This window comes from Echiichthys vipera (genome assembly GCF_963691815.1).
Source record: "Echiichthys vipera genome assembly, chromosome: 9".
NCBI classification, from domain to species: domain Eukaryota; kingdom Metazoa; phylum Chordata; class Actinopteri; order Perciformes; family Trachinidae; genus Echiichthys; species Echiichthys vipera.
Window position 1 is genome coordinate 24825431 of NC_139834.1, and position 18295 is coordinate 24843725.

The 18295-nt window shown below is 40.1% G+C and overlaps 1 protein-coding gene across 1 annotated transcript in view; it reads left to right on the forward strand.

Annotated features, from left to right (window-relative positions):
- The window catches only part of cfap74 (cilia and flagella associated protein 74), a gene marked incomplete at both ends in the record, with an annotated part of 51461 nt that overhangs the window by 18817 nt on the left and 14349 nt on the right, over positions 1 to 18295 (forward strand). Inside the window, 9 exons of the mRNA XM_083919303.1 lie at positions 336 to 402; positions 1502 to 1591; positions 2018 to 2203; positions 2302 to 2422; positions 4063 to 4178; positions 6083 to 6205; positions 6323 to 6444; positions 10953 to 11081; positions 17072 to 17159. Of these exons, the coding sequence (XP_083775429.1) occupies positions 336 to 402; positions 1502 to 1591; positions 2018 to 2203; positions 2302 to 2422; positions 4063 to 4178; positions 6083 to 6205; positions 6323 to 6444; positions 10953 to 11081; positions 17072 to 17159 (1042 nt within the window). The remainder of the gene's footprint in view (positions 1 to 335; positions 403 to 1501; positions 1592 to 2017; positions 2204 to 2301; positions 2423 to 4062; positions 4179 to 6082; positions 6206 to 6322; positions 6445 to 10952; positions 11082 to 17071; positions 17160 to 18295) is intronic.

The window sequence follows — 18295 nt, forward strand, 5'->3', positions numbered from 1 at the left end:
GCTGCTGGTCTTTTGTTGAATGCAGCATATTTCTGGCTGCAGAGGCATGTTCATCCTGCGGAGCTTTAAGACCAAAGTGTTTTATTTTGAGGCTTCTTCTATGTTATTGCTGTACACATATGTGTGAGGCCATGGAAAGACAAAAATAAACACTGCTTTTACATTGTGTTACTCATCAGAAATATATCTAGCAAACATTTGACTGCGTAATATCCAGCTTCATAACCCCAGGAATAGCAGTGTGTTTTCCAAATGCAGCAAATAAAAATGTCATATTAAACAATGTAAAAAATGCAGATATTCCTATTCCTAAGTCATTGTGATTTGTGTTTCAGCTTTGAAGCCCCTGGTTCTTTATCTTCTGGGATGTCCTGTGACATGCAGGCTGTTTTTCAACCTCTGGTTAGTAACACTCCTTAAGACTTCTGCACTGTGCATCTATATAAAGGCATGACTGTGCAACTGTCATATACATAACTGATCGTAATACTGTATATTATTTTACACTACTTTGCTTTATCTGATGCTGAGCCTATTGAATGGGCATTATCAGTTGTTATCAAAGCCACAGATATGATGTGGTATGGCCTTATCATCTATTCTATTGGTAAACTGGATTACCGCTTTAAGATGGCCTATTATGCAGAGCAACAATGGAAGGGAGTAGTATTAAAATACAGAAAACAACACATAAGGAGGAAGGTTTGAGTGGTAGGTGGCTTACACAAACACAGGACCCACACCTGAAGAGTCCACATCACACATGAAACTAAAAGTCATTATTTTAAAATAATTTGTAGTTTTGTAGCCTAAACATTACGCTACAAATGTTAGTGTTTTAACAGAGGCCACAATCTTTTCATGAACCTAAGTAGTTCTTTTTTAAGTAAAAAAATGATGCCAAGGGGTTCTGACCAAGCTAACGGTGACCCCTACCATGTGAATAGATGCTAACAGCCTTTCTGAATCAGTCGAAGACTGGTGGAAGTCGAAGGTTTCTTCTAACCCATGACTATGAGGCTGATGACTACTGATAATATCCATTCAGTGGTGTGAAGTGGGTGTCACACTTCATATAGCTTTGCGATACAGCTTTGAATTTATTCCTTTAATACAGTGCAGTCAGTGGCAGATGTTTTTTTATCTTTACCACACTGGATTTTTAATAATAATAAATAAAATAATGAGGTTAAGGTGCTGTGCAGATTTAATTTGAGGGCTTTCACACCCAAATAATGAATGCAAGAATAACACAATGGAGTGTCTACTTATTTCTGTACATCTTTGACTGATCTGCTTATTGGCGTTATGAGCTGTTGTTAACACATAACATATAACAGGATTTCATTTATTGCTTTTTTACTCATCCTTATCGGCCGAGTCAAAACTCCTTCTCTGTTTGTTTGAGAACTTCCGCAGATCTAATGTCAAAGCTTTATTCCGAGTTCAGTGTCCTGCTATTATGAAGCAACACATTGTCCCATTTTCCGATCCCTAACAGATCAATGAGGACCTGGAAGGAGAGGTGCAGTTTGTATCATCAGCGGGTCCCTTCTCTGTGCCCGTCAGATGCACCATTAAAAAATGTGATGTAAGTACTGTGCTGTAGCCATTCCAACACACTCCAAATGACTTCCAATGTCATTGTCATGCTGTATTGTTCTGTCTGTCTTGAAAGTACATTTCTTTCTTGCTATGCCTTTATAAAGGTACATGCTATTGTTAGGGAGCTTATAGTTATATACAACTTGGATTTTGTTGGTCATATAGTTGTAGCTTTAGGTTGCTGAAGTAATAATGCTAAAGGAATAATAATTAGGTTCTTCACAGACTACGTCAGTGAGGGACCCATTGTTTTTTTTAACATATTTTTAATCACCAGACCACAGAAGTACAGCTGACTGGTCTTTCTATCCCAATACAAGAGTCTAAAAATACTCATGTGCCGTGTAGTATTTCATGCACTGTATGTGCAGTCTGATGCTGATTACTCTATGTTAATGTTTCCCCTCTCCAGCTGGAGGTTGACAGCCAGTTTATTGACTTTGGTTCGCACGTAGTGGGCCAGACTATTTCATGGACTATCACCCTGACCAACAAGGGTGCACTGGCCACCCTCTTCAGTCTGGACACCTCCACATGTCTCAGTCCAGAAACTAGCCATGTCCAGATGGCATCCCAGGTCTCTGCCAACACCTGCCAGGTCAGACTGTCAATCCTCAATAAAAACGAGGTCTAAAGACCTATATGAATCAACTTTTGTGTACGAAGTCCAATGTATATGTTGTTGTTGGCTGACAGGAGAGGAGCAGTCCAAATACGACATGTGAGATACAGAGCAGCTCTGTATCCAGCAGCGGAGAAGTCCAACCGAAGCAGGAGAGTGAGGAGCTCTCTGAGGAGCTGCAGCAGGAGCATCCAGGTAAAATCGTTATACAAAATGATTATTTAATGCCAGTGTTTAGCCTGAATTAGACTTTTTTTTGAATACATCGTCATACTGCAGAATATTTTAGAAATATTTTTGTAATTAATAATATGCTGACGGCATGACTCTATGGATGCCAATGACAGTCTGTCCGTCCACCACTTTGGATTTAGTTCAAAGCAGAGCTATGCCTCAGTACAGCCTTGAAAACGATGCTGACTAAAAGCGTGCAGTAGGATGAATATTTAATATTTACAAGCACCCACAATCCTCCCTCATCTTAGCAAAGAGTTTTGAGTTGATATATAATCGTTCTTATGTTACAAATGGGTCGTTGTAGGAAAACAAGACTAGGTCAAAGACAGCTTTTGTTTGGAATCAAATATTTTCTATTAAATATATAAAATATTAAAATATTGCATGTAAATAAATGAATTACACATTAGTAATCAAAATAGGTGTATTACAGTATATGAGACCATTTTATTTATATATTTAATAATAATTTTCATTGATTTTGGCAAGTCAACACAAAGGTATTGAGGATATACAGAAAACAGAACCGTTGCAAACACCACAGAGGACTGTCAGCGTCTATGCATTTCAAAAGAGCAATGGCAAATGAGGTAACACCAACAACCATGTCACTCACTCACTCTGCCCAATGGTGATACAGTCAATATAAACCAATGCCATGTGAATGAAAACCTCGTCTGAGCAGCTTTTTGTTACCTACAAAACATATTAGCCAGTGCAGTTGTATATGAACATCATTTGTAGAAAAATACAGAAAATGAGGGCTTCTTCTTTCTCTTCCAGTGAGAAGAATTAGTCCTATAAGAACATTTTTTAAAAACACAGGAACATACACACAGGAAGTGGAGAGTTCACCTTGCATTCACAGCTGATGAGGAGGAGGCATCTTCTCTTTTCTTATCTCTCGGATCAGAAGTCTTCATCGCTGCACTCAGCACTTTCCTCCACTGATGCTCTGATAAGCTGTTCAGTCTTTTGCCTCTGCTCTGCTAATTTGGAAACGACTGTGTCTATTCATTTCTAATGCCATTGTTGTGGAAGGCTGTCTGATCTAGGCCAAATGTTTAGGCTGCTGACAGTAGTTTATATTTGCTTTTCATGTCCAAGATATCTCTTCAACTAATGGCCAGATTGGCATCAGATTGTTTATGTCCAGTCAATCCCTAAATGACAAACTCCCAAAACTGTCAGGATTCTCATGAGCTACTGTATCTGTTTGTCCCTTGCTCATATTACACACTATTTGAAGTGCATACTCATACTGTTAGTAGGAAGAATGCTGCTGGCTTTTGTGACCCTCATGAGCTTTCCCTTAGTGCCACCATGAGGCCAAAGTTTGGCTCATAAAATTATTCTTTTATCTACTGAGTTCACATTTTTTCTCTGTGTTCTATTTGGATGGTTGAGCATTCAACCACGCAACAGTAAACTGATCTAAGATATTGCTGTGTGTGTGTGTGTGTGTGTGTGTGTGTGTGTGTGTGTGTGTGTGTGTGTGTGTGTGTGTGTGTGTGTGTGTGTGTGTGTGTGTGTGTGTGTGTGTGTGTGTGTGTGTGTGTGTGTGTGTGTGTGTGTGTGTGTGTGTGTGTGTGTAGCAGAGTCAAGGGATTCTGCTACAGGTGCAGAAGCTGTTTCTAAAACTTGTGTGTCGACTGATGTGGATGTACAAATGGACCCGAGCTGCTCAGACTCAGGGGACATATCCCTTGGAAATGTAAGTATTGAGTCCTGCTGCAAATACTCAGTTATGTCTTACAGTAACACAATTATTTTGGTGATCCCCTGATTTTTCGTCTACCAAAATTGTTATTGTTCTATACTTTGATTATAGACCAAACCCCTGCTAAACTATTGCCACTCCCACCAGCCTCAGCTGTTGTCTGTTTATTACAAAGTAGGCTTTCACATACTAGGGGTTTGCCTTGGGTTAAGTGCTAATTAGCAAATGTTAGCATGCTAAACATTACACCTGCTTAACATCACCATGTTAACTTTGTCATTTTAAGCATGTTAGCATGCTGACGTTAGCATTTATCTGTGTCTGAGTACAGTCTTACAGAGCTGCTGGCATGCTGCAGACTCTCAGTCATGTTGAGATATATAAGGACTAAAGTGTTGACGTAAGTTTTGACCTGACGTTGGTACTGGAGAGAATGGCAGGGAATCAATTAGTAACCTTCCTGTGGGGACCATGAATATACATACAAAATTACATCTTTCTTTCTAGTAGTTTTACCTGGTACTATTTTTGGCATTACCTCTGTCGAGGCTCCAAGCAAGCTGATGTCAACAGACTGCCGGCCACTGATTGAAAATGACATCGCAACAGTTTTGCGCAGCAATGCTATGACTACCCCGCCCACGTTGAGTAGATACTATGAGAAACTACAGACAACGAAAAACAATGTGCCTGGTACCAAAAGCGAGTAGAGTCGAGTCGAATAGAGCTACACTGTGTAATTAAAAAGAGGTTTCTAGCTCTTTCATTTATGAATTTTTAATTCATTGAGTTTTTATATTTCTAGAACTTTCCTTAAAGCCCAGAAAAGTGTTTTAAGACATGTGACTTTGTCAAAATGTAAAGTCTATGAGCCAAGTGGAAGAAACACTACTAGTGAGCTGCAAATCACAGAACTAAACCTGGAACATGGTAACTTTTTTGGCGTGTGCCAATTAGATAGATCCGGTATCTAGTTGTTATATTACATCCATGGTCACTAAACTGCAGAGAGTAGGTTGTACTACTTACATTGAGGTTGTATACGACATCCCCAAATGGCAAAAAGGCAACCAGATGAACTGCTAAACAAAAAATTGGATGTGTGGGGCATTGAAGGATGTAGACAAAGTGAGAATAGAAAGTAACAAATGAGGCACTGGGTTATTTGCAGGATATTATCACATGTATATTAATATATACAATATCACACACATATCAATATTTCACCTTCACGGTTATCGTCAATACTGCACAATACATTGCTCTGCGTGTGTAGGTGGACTATCAGAGAGATAGCTGCTCTGTTTCTGAAGTGTGTTTGCCTCTTTGTCCTGTTTTTAGCACTGAAGCTGTGTGTGTCAAGTTCTGGAGATTTTCAAGGTTCATTACGTCTCTCTGGTGGGGGGCTAATGGTGCACTGCCTCACCCTCTGTGTCTGTTATGGCTGTGTGTGTTGCATGCCCCTCCATGCCCGAGGCTCAATTATTGTCATTTTGACTGATCCTTTCCCATTGTGGGATAAATGGCAGCTTATCCATCAAACTATTGTGGTCCCACAGTACTGAGTTGGTAACTGCACGAATGGCTTAGTCTTCTCTTTTTTTTATTATTGCTCTCACCACCTTGATGCTTTGGAGGTTGATTGCTTGCCGTTTAAAGTTGCACAACTGAGACATTTCAGTTTGCGAAACGTATATAGAAATGGTTTTGTGTCATGAAGTGAAACAGTTAAATTAAACCTGTAAATTGGCTTCACAATTCAAACTGAGCAAGCTCTTTGAAAGTATGTAGAGGCCATAGTCTGTTTACTATGTTTACTACTACTTCACTATGTTGACTGGTCATTTTACATGAAATACATAAAATATGTAATCAAATGTTTACTGTGCCCTCCTCAGGTTAGAAAGGGGGAGATTGGACCTTTTGAAAGCATCAAACTGGAGGTTGTTTTCACTCCAACCATCCCAGGAGATGCCAAACTGGACTTCCACATCAAATTCTCTGACAAAACCAGCAAACCAGTAGGACACCATATGTTTATTATAGTGTGAATACCATAAGTAAAAAAAAACAAGATAAGGGTGGTAGTTCTAAAAATCTACAGAGCCATAGAAATGTATCTATATTGGTTCAAACAGATACCTATCCATGTAAGAGGTGTGGCCGTCAGCTTTCCTGTTTGGGTGGTTCAGCCCAACATTGACCTGAAGATCTGCATGTTCGACCGCCTCTATCAAGACAGTATCACAGTGCAGAGCAGGTGGGTCCCAGAGACTTTTGCCATATATGATACAGAACCTGCACTGTGACACTCAAAGATGTATTTATCTTTCCTGCCCGGCTTACAATCAAAACCCAGAATGGAAGATGCAAGATAATAATCCACGCACACAACAATACACTGAGTGTGTCACTGATTTAACTCTGCACAAACATGTTGCTCTACTGTTACTGCGTCTACCATCTTCGTGTGCACTTGTTTTATGGGGCCGACCAGCCTTTTTTAAGGAATTTAAATAAATCTGTGTCCTTGTAAAGTTTCAATATTCTTGAAATCACAGACTTGGAACATCCAACCACTCTTGCAGTGGCTGATCCCTTTGGCCTTCATCTGGACAACGTGCTATTGAAGGGTTACAGTCACCTTAGAGCGGCTTGCCATCTTGCAAAGTAACCAGGAGAAGCTGCCAGATAAATAGGGTCTGTCAAACAATTAAAGCTAGGTCTACATTCTGAAAATCTGCTGTTTATCAGACCGGGGACATTCAAAGTCATAAGCCAGTATTGTCACAGACTAATGGAGGCTATTAATGTAACATCTACCACAAAAAAAACCCCGCAAAAATGACCTGTTCAACAAAAAGTCTGATGTCTCAGCACGGGGAGATGAGGGGATTGGATGGAGGGTACGAGCCATTGGGAGCCATTGGTCTATTTCTATGCAGGTGTACGGCTGATAGACTGAATTGAATTTTTTGGTTCTTTTCGCTATTTCTATTATGTAGATCGGACTACAGTACCATAATCGACGAATACATTTTGTTAATATGAATTACCAATAATCCAAATCGTAGACCATAGCTTTAGGTCAATTTTCACCAGGTGCCAGATTAACACCAACAACTGGGAGATATTCGAAAGTGTTCTCTAATTTTGCTCACTGCTTTTTTCACAAAAAAATATTTTTTGTTGTAGTGCCTTGATTATTTTAAAAAACATCCTAGTACACAGTGGTTTAGCCACAGCAGGTATAATAAAAAATATATATTTCAGAATAAATTAAGTATTTATAATTTGTTCTCTAATTTTGATCTCCAGTGTATCTATATATATATACATACAGTATACAGTATACCTACTGTATGTATACATACAGAGTAGTCTTTCTAATTAGGTATTGTCACATTCTTATAGTTCAACAGTTTTTACAAAAAACTGCAACTTTCCTGACCTGCATTATGATCTTGTAAATTGACATACGTCATATATGTGATTCATGGCTCAATTCAAACGGAATCAAAACATAATTTCTCACTCTCCGGTCCCATGGTGGTCCCCCAGAAGGTGGAAGGACGTCACCTCTCTGTAATGAACTGAATAGTGTTACTTTAAGCTGTAAGAGGCTGTATAAAGCCCCTCGCCCCAATGAGACGACTGCAGAAATAAGTGGTGCATGTCATATTTCCATTAATTTATTGTCATGCTCGGACATACTCTTGGAATAGAGTTTGGAAAGTGGCATGGACTGCTGATGTAGCATGCTGGCTTATCTGCTGAATGCAATACTAAAAGTCCCTCACACACTCAGTCTTTGCCAAAACAAGCATTTTCACAGAAAACCGGCTCATGGAAATCCCTTAAAATTGACAGGGCCAGCTTGGCCAAACATAAAACTCTCCTAGCTACGCTCACAGCCAAGTATCGAGATATTATGAGACATAATAAAATAGAGAGGCATCAGCTGATGAGTTTTCCTAAACAAAGGGTGATGCAAGGGACAAAGCAGTAAGCTCACATTCTCACAATCCTCTTTGGTCCATGCAATAGCATAGGACGACAATAAATCCTCCATGATCATGGATGTGATACATTATGATGCACACACGAGGTTAAGAATTCACCGGGGTCAGTAACATTTGCAGGCGTTTGGTCCACCACCTAGCCAGCCATTGTGTCACATCATGTGGGGGAGGGAGTGCATGTATGTGGGTGGGGGATTTGTGACAACTGCCATCTGGTGCGCCGACACACCAGCACATGTGACAGGATGATGATGACAGCATCAGTGCAATATGTCACTCTGCCTTCAAGACAGTCATTTGAACACAGAGTAGCTTGGCAGGCTTTTGGGGGAAAACAATGAGCGAGCTGCTGCTGTCATCGTACAATTTGTCACTTTTTCCTTTGAGTAGATGAGCAGATATCCCACAAGTCCTGCTGAGTGTGTGACAGCACAAAGCATAATTAATATGTCCCTCTTTTCTGTGAGCCAGTGATTTGAATATTACTCCTACTAATTGAAAGATTTTTAAGAGACTTTAAAATGTGCAGTGTTGACTTTTGCTTGTGAGCCAATGGTTGGAGTGTTGTTCAGACAGTTGGCAGAGTTTGTCTTTTTGGGAACAGTGAGTTTTTTTTTCTTTTTTCAAACCCTCCTCCACTGGCACAATTCCTGCCCAAACTCAGGCCACAAAAACACAACCAACCTGTTTTTTTTCCTTCACAAAGCCTTCTGTCCTCCATTTCTCTCTGTTTACTGTATGTATAATGCCTACTGTGCCTGTGTTTGGCAGGAGGAATGTAACTGTGCTGTTGATGTTGGTTTGGGTACTAAACAACTTTTTTTATTTTGGGAATGATAGAACCATAGTTGCTTATTGTTCTTCTAGCTGGTTATGTTGAAATATATGATATGGTATAAAGCGGACAGTGTTGCATTATGGGGACGGTTGCCTAGAAGCCTTGCTGTGAAGGCTCAGAATCCCATGAGGCTTTGGAGTACATGTGGAGTAAGCAAGCACAGCCACCTGGCACCTACAAGAGAGGGCACTCCTGTAAACAAGGACACTCAGAATGCAGGACATTTCTTTGTGCATTTTCTGTGCAACAAGACCTGACACAGCTAAACCTCAATGGTTATTATGAATGTTATTATAAATGTTGTTGTTACATTTCTTTGAGGCAGTAAACAGAGAGAAATGGGTATGATATGCAGCAAAGGTTCAAATGTCTGACACACGGAAGTCACGTCAAGCTCAAGTTCCAAGGAAAGTTATTTTATTTCAAATAAAATGTGCATGGGGGTAATCTCCTGTTAAAACAGGAAGGTAGTGATCTTTTTGAACGACTCTTTTTAGTGTCTGGTATGTACTGGGTCAGCCTGTTGAACATATTGAGTTCTTTTCTCACTCATACGGCCCACATACTCCCTGTTATCGTATGGTATGGTGTGGTTATGCAGTGGCTGAAACATAGGAAGAGGGACTCGTCGACTTGAGACGGCCTGGCTACTGCACACTGAACAAGACTGAATGAAACATTTTCTTGAATTGTGCTGTTGGCTACTTTCCCTGGAAGAACGACAAATCCATGACGTCGAATCACATTGACATGTATCAACTCACCAAAAAGTTCAATAAAAAGAATTGGTCCGGCCATCACACGAAAGGACCTTCACCAAACCGTTGCCAGAATTTTTGAAGCATAAAATATTATTGTATGCCGCAGCATTAAAATTTCCCTGAACTGGAACCAAAGGGCCTAACCCCTAACTAAGAAAAACCTACCCCAATCCAAAATTATGGGGATATAGTACGTTTATTATAAAATGCCAATAATGTAAGCTTAAAAAAGACAACATGTTAACTTTTAGAGATCCATTTTGGAATCCCATCCATCACATCAAGAAGTTGTTTCACTGAATCCAGCATCTCTTTTAAAATGTACGACTAATGATGTGGCTGTTTTACTGACCTTTGAATCATGAAACATTAATGCAGAAATAAACTGGTCACAGGCAGCCAGTAAAAAAGACAGCATCAGCTAATGGCCCCTGTTATTTAAAATGCCTAATTGCCCTAAATGATTATGCGCCCATGAATACTCCTCTGAGAGTGATTTAAAGGTTATCATTTGGTCGGAGTAAAGATAGCGAATTAATATCCCCCAAGTGTCCCTGAGAGTCCTTGCCTGTGGGAAACAGCCATCTGGTTTACCTCGCTGTTCGAACTAGATCCTCTTATTTGAGAGGGTCCCTCAGTCTCATCACTCACACTGGTATCTTTGAGCAAGAAAACCGACATAAACTGTTATCACTGTCTCACCTCCAGCGAACAGAACGTGTTTGTGCTGCCATTGTGTAACGAAGGTGTGTGAGTGTGGGCTGTGGTTGGTTGTGTGGGAGAATTCCCGAGGTGAAGAGCCATTTATATCGCAGGCTTCAGCTATAACGAAGGCTGGTAGCCACAGGCAAAACCATCTGTTGGAGCTCCTGTAAACTGGGTCACCTAAATGATTTGGACTTGGGGTGCATCGCGCCATACAGGGCAATGTTTGTGTCACTCAAACCTTTCTATGTCCTTGCTGAGTCCCTGAGGGTTCAGAGATTGTGTTGTGCCTTCTATCGTTTCCTGTGCATTACCACCTGAGTGTTACTGCCTGTGCATTATTTTCAGTTCACAGTTCAGATTCTTTTCTCACCACATTCTTAGCGGAAATCTCTTGTTGTGGTATCATGAAAATGATGAAAGCATATATTTTGCATACCAGAGCCAGCACAGCCTTGAAGCTGACCTTTGAGGTGTGCCAGGACATGAGGAAACACATGCAGATCCTTCCAAAGACGGGCTTCATCCAGGCCCAATCGAGCTTCAACGCCCAACTCAAGTTCCTGCCAAGGTAAGGAAGGACACACAGAGGATACAATGATAATGGAATCACTGGAGCGTTAATAATCTTATTTTAGACTGTAAGCTTGTTGAGATCCTAACAACTTTCTATGAAAGTGCAAACTGTTTTGTGACTTTCCAGCTTCTGCTTCTTCAACAGAGGAGAAAGAGAGCTTTCCTGTCGCACAAAAACTGTACACATAGAAGTCTGTTTTAAGTGCTCCTGGAGATAGAGAGAGGTGTTAGTACACAATAAACCATTACACCAGAATCAGCCTTTAAAGTATTATTCTGGTCCAATTTTCAAATTTTTTTTATTTTTAATATTGTTTGCATATATTAGTTTACTACAAATATGATAGATTCGCCTTTTGAAAGAAGCAGAGCACAGTGCAAACCACAGCCATAGTGCAGGAATATGTCATCAAAAAGTGCATACAGTAACAGTTGTTATTTCATTGGTTGTGCCTTTATAAGGTCAGTGGCAACTGAGATCAAAGTTGAAATCATTTGAACTTTGAGCACACCTCAAGGGTAGTGTTCTGCCTAACTGTATCCACTGCTCTCCCCGTAGGAAAACAATGCCGCAGCCAGCCAAAGCGTTATTACCACTGATCATGTGTAGGAGGCTTTAGGGTAACAGTAACCATCCTCAGATGCAGACCAAAACAACCGCAGCAAAACTCTTTCGAGGAGGTCGTCTAGGGGCGGTTGGTTTGTGGTGAGAACATGATCTGGCCTCAATCTGACCCAACTACCACGTGTAAGTTTGAGCTAAACGGTTCCTGTAGTCAGGTCTGCTTTGCAGTCCTGGATGCAGCAGAGCACACAAACTGTAGCAGCTTGCATAGTAGTAGTAGCTAGCCGGAGAACGTTTCTCTCACAGAAATATGCACTATTCAAGAACACAGAATCTTCTTCTTCTATTCACTTTCTTGCTCTTGCCCCAGACACATCTAACCAATAAACAGAGTGAATGTTCTCACGTGGTTTTTAGGGATGCATTTTGGTTCGCTTGGATATTTTTCAGAGGAGAAACTAAGTTTACAAACTCATCAACTCATGTGGATGAGAGCAAACCAACTATTAGTGTGAAAACTCCCTCACAAATGGCAAAAATCCACAGCTAGTTAACATCCGCTGGGTATGACAGAGTTGCTTCCACATACCTGCACTCTGAGTGCAATGGTAATGGTTTCTAATGACTCTGAAGGACATGGTAATTCTTTCTAAAACAATACAGGCTCTATATTTAGATGGAGAGGCAGGAGTTGAACTGCGGTTTGAATGCCAGGAGAGCGGACAGGGGACCCCCAGGGCAGATGTGAGAGGCGTGCAGTATGTAAAAACTCAGCGTGGGCGCTCGTATTCTTCTGCCCACCCTCCTTCTTTCCCTTCACAGTACGGCAGCTTCGTGTATTGATAGCTGAGAGGATATCGATAATAATAACAGGAGGGCGTTTTCTTCACACATGACAAATACTAAGGGCATGCAGTGGTCATGTTTCAGCAGGGTGGCTGCAAGGGAAAGTGGGGAAATGTCAGTAATCTGGCTGAGTGAATCAGAGGTTTTAATGCGAGGATTAGAGTACAGCATTACTCGTGCAGCGTTCAGCCCCCGCCCCCTCCCTACTCTCTGTCTCCTTCTTTCTCTCTGTGTTGTCTTCTCCCACTCTCTCACACATACTTCTCTTTTTCTTCGCCTCTGTGCTTAACTATACTTCCCTCTCTTTTTTGCCCATCCCTACAAGCGTCCATCTCTATGCTCCTTCGCTTCCCCTCTTACTCGACTTCTATTCTGCCTCTCTCTGTTACTCTAAAACTCCTCTCATCCCTCCATCATCCACCATCCACCACTGCTTATATCTGATCCTGACTCTGCTTACATAAGCAGAGACAGCAGACTCACTCTCATTTTGTACATTAGTGTCATTGATTATGATATGATGATCACTTCACTATTTATTCAGGCATTTTGTTCATATACAGTAAATAAGCAGATTTCTGTTTTGTTATTTTGTTTGCGAGGGGTTCTTATTAATTTATTTTCAAATCAAACGCAATGTCTAAAACATGAACATGATAATAAACCGTGCCCTTAATGATCCCCACCCTTCCTTGATATTACGAGTAATACACACCTAATATATTATTAATAAATAAATATAATGAAAAAGTAGATTACAACTATTAAAGTAATTAAAAAATATTATTATTATTAAAAAATAGGTATCAGCAGTTCACTGATAAGTTACATAATAGAATAAAATAAAAACAAATAAAATAATAAAAGTGAAAGTAGAACAAATGTAGAATGAATTTTCAAAGTAATATATGTACATACTATATATTTTTTTCTAACATATATGTATATATAGTATTTAGTTTATATATATATATATTTAAATTTAAGATTTCACTATACATGTTATAAATTTTTTGTACTAGGGAGCTGGTTGGGTAAAGTCTGTGTAATGTCCGGTACAACTGATTTCAGGTAATCCATATCCATAAATTCAGGGTTGCAAAGCTTAAATGTCCTCCACCTGCACCACAAATTCACACAGATCACACTGGGAGGGTAAGAATTTTCTAGCATGTCAGCAAGATGTGTTCCTGCAGGTTTCTGTCATGGTTGGATCCTCTAATCTGTTGATTTTTGTTTTATGCCGTGGCGGTGTGTCATTTAAAATGGCAATGCCAAGTCTTCCTAGCCAGAGCTTGTGATTAGATTTCAGAATCCTCATTAGCAGCACTGCCTTCACTCACTGTCTCATCCCCACACACACACGCACACATACACACGCTCATATACTCATACACTGTTAAATCTGGATTCCAAATGACTCATAGCTTTCATTCTTTACACAGGTGTTTGCTTCTTGCCTTCCCTCCTCGGGCTGAGCACATTCTTGCTTCCTGCTCTGGAGGATCGTGCTCATCCCTCTCGGCCTGTCTGCCTCCACTTTTATTTGTCACCATGCAACCCACATGTTTCTCTCACATATCCAGAGCATTGTTCCATACATTTCATAATCCCCAGTGGTTCACATGTTTGTGATCCTGTTCAGCTAAGAGGAATTATTTACAGCCTATTGATCAAAGTGAATTGCATTTATTTATCCGGACATCGTGTTTGTGTTAGCCACTTTCTGTTTGGGAGAGAGAGCGCCTTATTTTGGTATTTTGTCTCTCTCAACACAGAAGTTGGAGCGGTTTACGTTTTCCAAGATAACTTGAGAAATTTAAGAGTTATTATTTCTGTAAGATATAACCTACAGTTGGGTCATCTCATCTATGTTTTTTAGTCCTTTTTGTGGCTGTGAGAAAAGTTAACCAATGGCTAAAGTGAAGAGGCTGTAGTCTTTGTGTTGTGTTCAAGTGCCCAATTCTTTGGGCGAGGGGCTTTGTTACCATCAGTTTTTTTTATGTCAGGTTGGTGTGTCTGGGCCTTTAATACTGTTAACAGAGCTCTGATTGGTCAATTGTTTCTTCAATCAGCCATCAAAACAGACTTATTGAAATCGCTGCATAAATTGAATGTGTTTTCACTTCACATAATTTATCTTTTAGTGCCCTGACTTACTTTATTCTGGCTTTAAAACTGATGAACTCCTCCCAAGAGGTAGAAAAAGAATTCATCTTTTAGGGTCAAGTAAAGCAGAATTTTAGTCTAATGTGAGCCTGATGACCTGAAGTCATCAGAAAAGGATGGATGGCTTGAATGAATGGTTTTAGGTGTAATCCCTGGAGAGCGAGGCAATGTGTCCCACGCCGCCAGTTCCGGCTGATAAAAGGGAGATTACAAGGATGATTTACTGCAGATTACACCAGACAGCTCTAGCAGTATTTTTGCTGCTCCTCACTACCACCACACAGTGACAGAAACTGTCAATGATGCAAGGTGTTGCAAGAAAATGAACAAACAAAATAACCTGTTTTAGAGAACATGATTTTAAAGATTTCTTTCAGTCATTTACTGTATGTTTTTCCCATCCATTTCCCCATAGTAAAAAATCCCTAAGCCTCTTAATCTGTTTTGTAATCCTTTTCATCTTCGCTTTTTTAATGGTGAAGTGAAATCCAAGCAGGAGTCCTTATTGAAGAGGAATATATATTTTAGGGCTGCAACTCATTGCATCTGTCATTCATCTGTGTCTCAATTGATTTTGGTTAAAGAAAATGGTGAAAATCAGTGTTTCCCAAAGCTTAAGATGACAACCTTAAATTTCTTGTTTTGTTCACAGCTCAAATATATTCACTTTACTGTCATAGAGGAGGAAAGCAACCAGAAAATAATAGAAGAATACAATTTTGACTTATTATCATTAAAGATGACTCAAAATGATTGATTGATTATCCAAATAAAAGTTGACAACTAATTGATTATTCTTTGCACCTCTAATACAAATATATTGTAAAGGAATCACTTAAGTGGCCACTTTCCTAAAATCAAATGCTCTTGAAGTTATACTTCACCGTTAAAATGATCATTTGTATACCAGTTACTCACCCTGTGTGTGTTTCTCTCGCGTGCCTCTATGGTGAACGAAGAACAAAGACTTTTCTCCATTTTTGGATTCTTCATTCACCGTGGAGGCATGCAAGAAAAAAAAAATGTCTTCATGGCAACATGAAGACATTTTTTTGTAACTGATTCTATCATTTTAAGGGTGAAGTATTAAAGATTCCTGATAAATGTCTCTTTGCTCTCATGGATCCCCATTAGTGTCTTTTCTTTGACTTTCCTTTTTTAAGGAATGATCACAAAGATAAAGTAGATGAAGTTTTTTTGCCCAGTTGTAATTTTTTTAGGTTAAATACTGAAGCTCTCTTAGCAGTACCATATAGTTAGAACCACTATTTCAATTTCTCCTCTACTGATGTCACAAGTATCATTAAAGACTATGGAGGAGAATTACTTTTGGATGAGGCTGTGGATAATCTGTACAGGACACTGACAGCTCTGAAACACTCCATCCGCAAAATTCTCCCGAGCATATGGGCCTGGCGACATCCCACCACGCTTTTCCACTCTGCCCTGCCAAGCTAATTCAAGAATGAGTCTCCAGCAGCGATTCTATTTGCAGGCAGTACCAGAGCTTCCTTAAATACACCCCCTGTGCTCATTGGTCAAGCTATAGAGGGGGGAAAAATCCTTTTTTTTCATTATTTCCTTCTGTAAATGAGGGGATTTAATTTTGACATGCGAAGAAGCAGCCTCTCTTCGAGCTTTGAGTCATGAGGGGTGTCTGAAACAGCAGCCTGTTCTTGAACCTGAAGCTGACAGAAATGTTGGTTGTAGCACAAAAAACACACTGACATCTGGAGAGCCTTAAAACCACCGACATTTACAGCATTAGCTTTCTAGCTTTCAACCAGCATTAAAGAGAGAGAGACAGAGAAGACAGATGAGCAGAGAGACGCAGAGGAAGGAAAAGCAGCAAAACAGAAGGCAAGAGAAAATGAGAGGGGATGGGGGGTGGGGGGTTCTGATCTGAGCCACTAACTGCGTTTGACATTTGACAATTATTATGAACTATACATACATACTGTACATACATACATAAATATATGGGGTATATGTTATACTGAAGGACTTGAGTTTTACATAAGCCTGTGCATGACTTCTGGGCCTCTTTGAATCATACTTACGTCTCCCATCATCACCATGGCTACAACCTACAGTAGTGTGTAGGCAGGCGCGCTCTGCATCTCTCTGCTGCTCTCTGCTGCTCTCCCTGGCGAGCCGATCCTCCAGTTGTGGGTTAAAGAAAAATAATGGGTGTGCAGAATCATTATCTCTCTTTCAAAAGCTCCACAGTGGCTCGTGGCTTCTGACTGATGTACTGAAAGCAAATGACCAGCCTTTAAAATCCCTGTTTATTAATTTTAGTCTTTGCTGCTCTCTGTTCATGAACATGTTGTAAACATAAAAGATGAGAAATAACAGTGTGTGTTCTCACAGTGTACCTGTCTTTTTTCCCTGCTCCCTCATAGGAGCTCCTTATCCAAAGATGCCCAGAAGCTTTTCGACAGAGATACAGGAGTCCTGGAGGTTCCAATGACAGTGCAGGTAGCAGGCCAGGTTTGTATTATAATAACCCACTGCAGTCACTGAAAACACGTTTCTTATCACGCAACACAGGACGTGTGTCCTACTTTGTCCCTAACAGAGGCACAGCCACAGAAGGTTGTAACCTATTTTGCTGGTAACGAGCTAAAATTATCTCCCACCCTCAAGGCCCAGTTACTGCATGGGCGCTAATAAGCCAAGCATAAAGGTTATCCCATGTTGTTTCTCTGAAAATGTCTCAGGAAGCTCAAAACAGGAAAGTAGAAAGAAATCTGCATTCTCTTCTTAGTCTATAGAGTAGAGGAGAGTCGGCATAAGTGTTACATTTTTCAAATTATTTTTTTTCAAAACTTTGTGTAAGGTATGGGCTTTTTGTTTTTGTTTTTCCAGTGTTTTAAATTAGTGTTTTAAATTAGTTTTTTTAAACAAATATCATATCATACATACACTTGTGCATGAATGTGTGCATAAAATCACATGTTAAGTGAAACACAGCTCAGAGAGAATTATAAAGTGCAGATGCTTAATCTTAAATCACTTTATACCAATAATTGATAACCTAATGATAAATGTTGTCTGAGATAGTGATAATGATATGATAATATAACTTTAGACAGGTCCACCTCATAGATTTGTTGTTATACTGTAGCTTTTTGTGTGCATTGCTAAAGAGACTATCTGCAATTCAGTGACAATCAAAAACTCATTCCTCTCAATCTCCTCTTCTTAAGGTCAAACTTGTTTTTTGAAACACGAAAACAGTCGATTAAGGAGCCCTTGAAGTGGAAAATGAATCCCTTCAGCTTGTCAGCAGCAGCTTTTATTAAAAAGTCATACAGCAGCTGCGTAAACATTCGTGCTGCAGTGATGCCAGTCCTCTTTCTCAGTAAATCTAAATCTGGTCCTTCTTCTTGCCAAATTGTCACCTTCCACTCCCTCCCTGTCCGCCCATCCAGCTCCTCTTCCCTGTCTCTACTAGGAGGAGAGTAGAGGGAGACGAGGCCAGGATGCTCCTGTGGAGTATCAAAGCTGTTACCTCCAGCCCCCGGCCCTGAGCTCCTGGCACAGAACCACACACACTACTATATGGTCACCAGACGCCACAGCAGCCAGGAAAGCATTGGTGCAGAGACCAATAAACAAGGTCG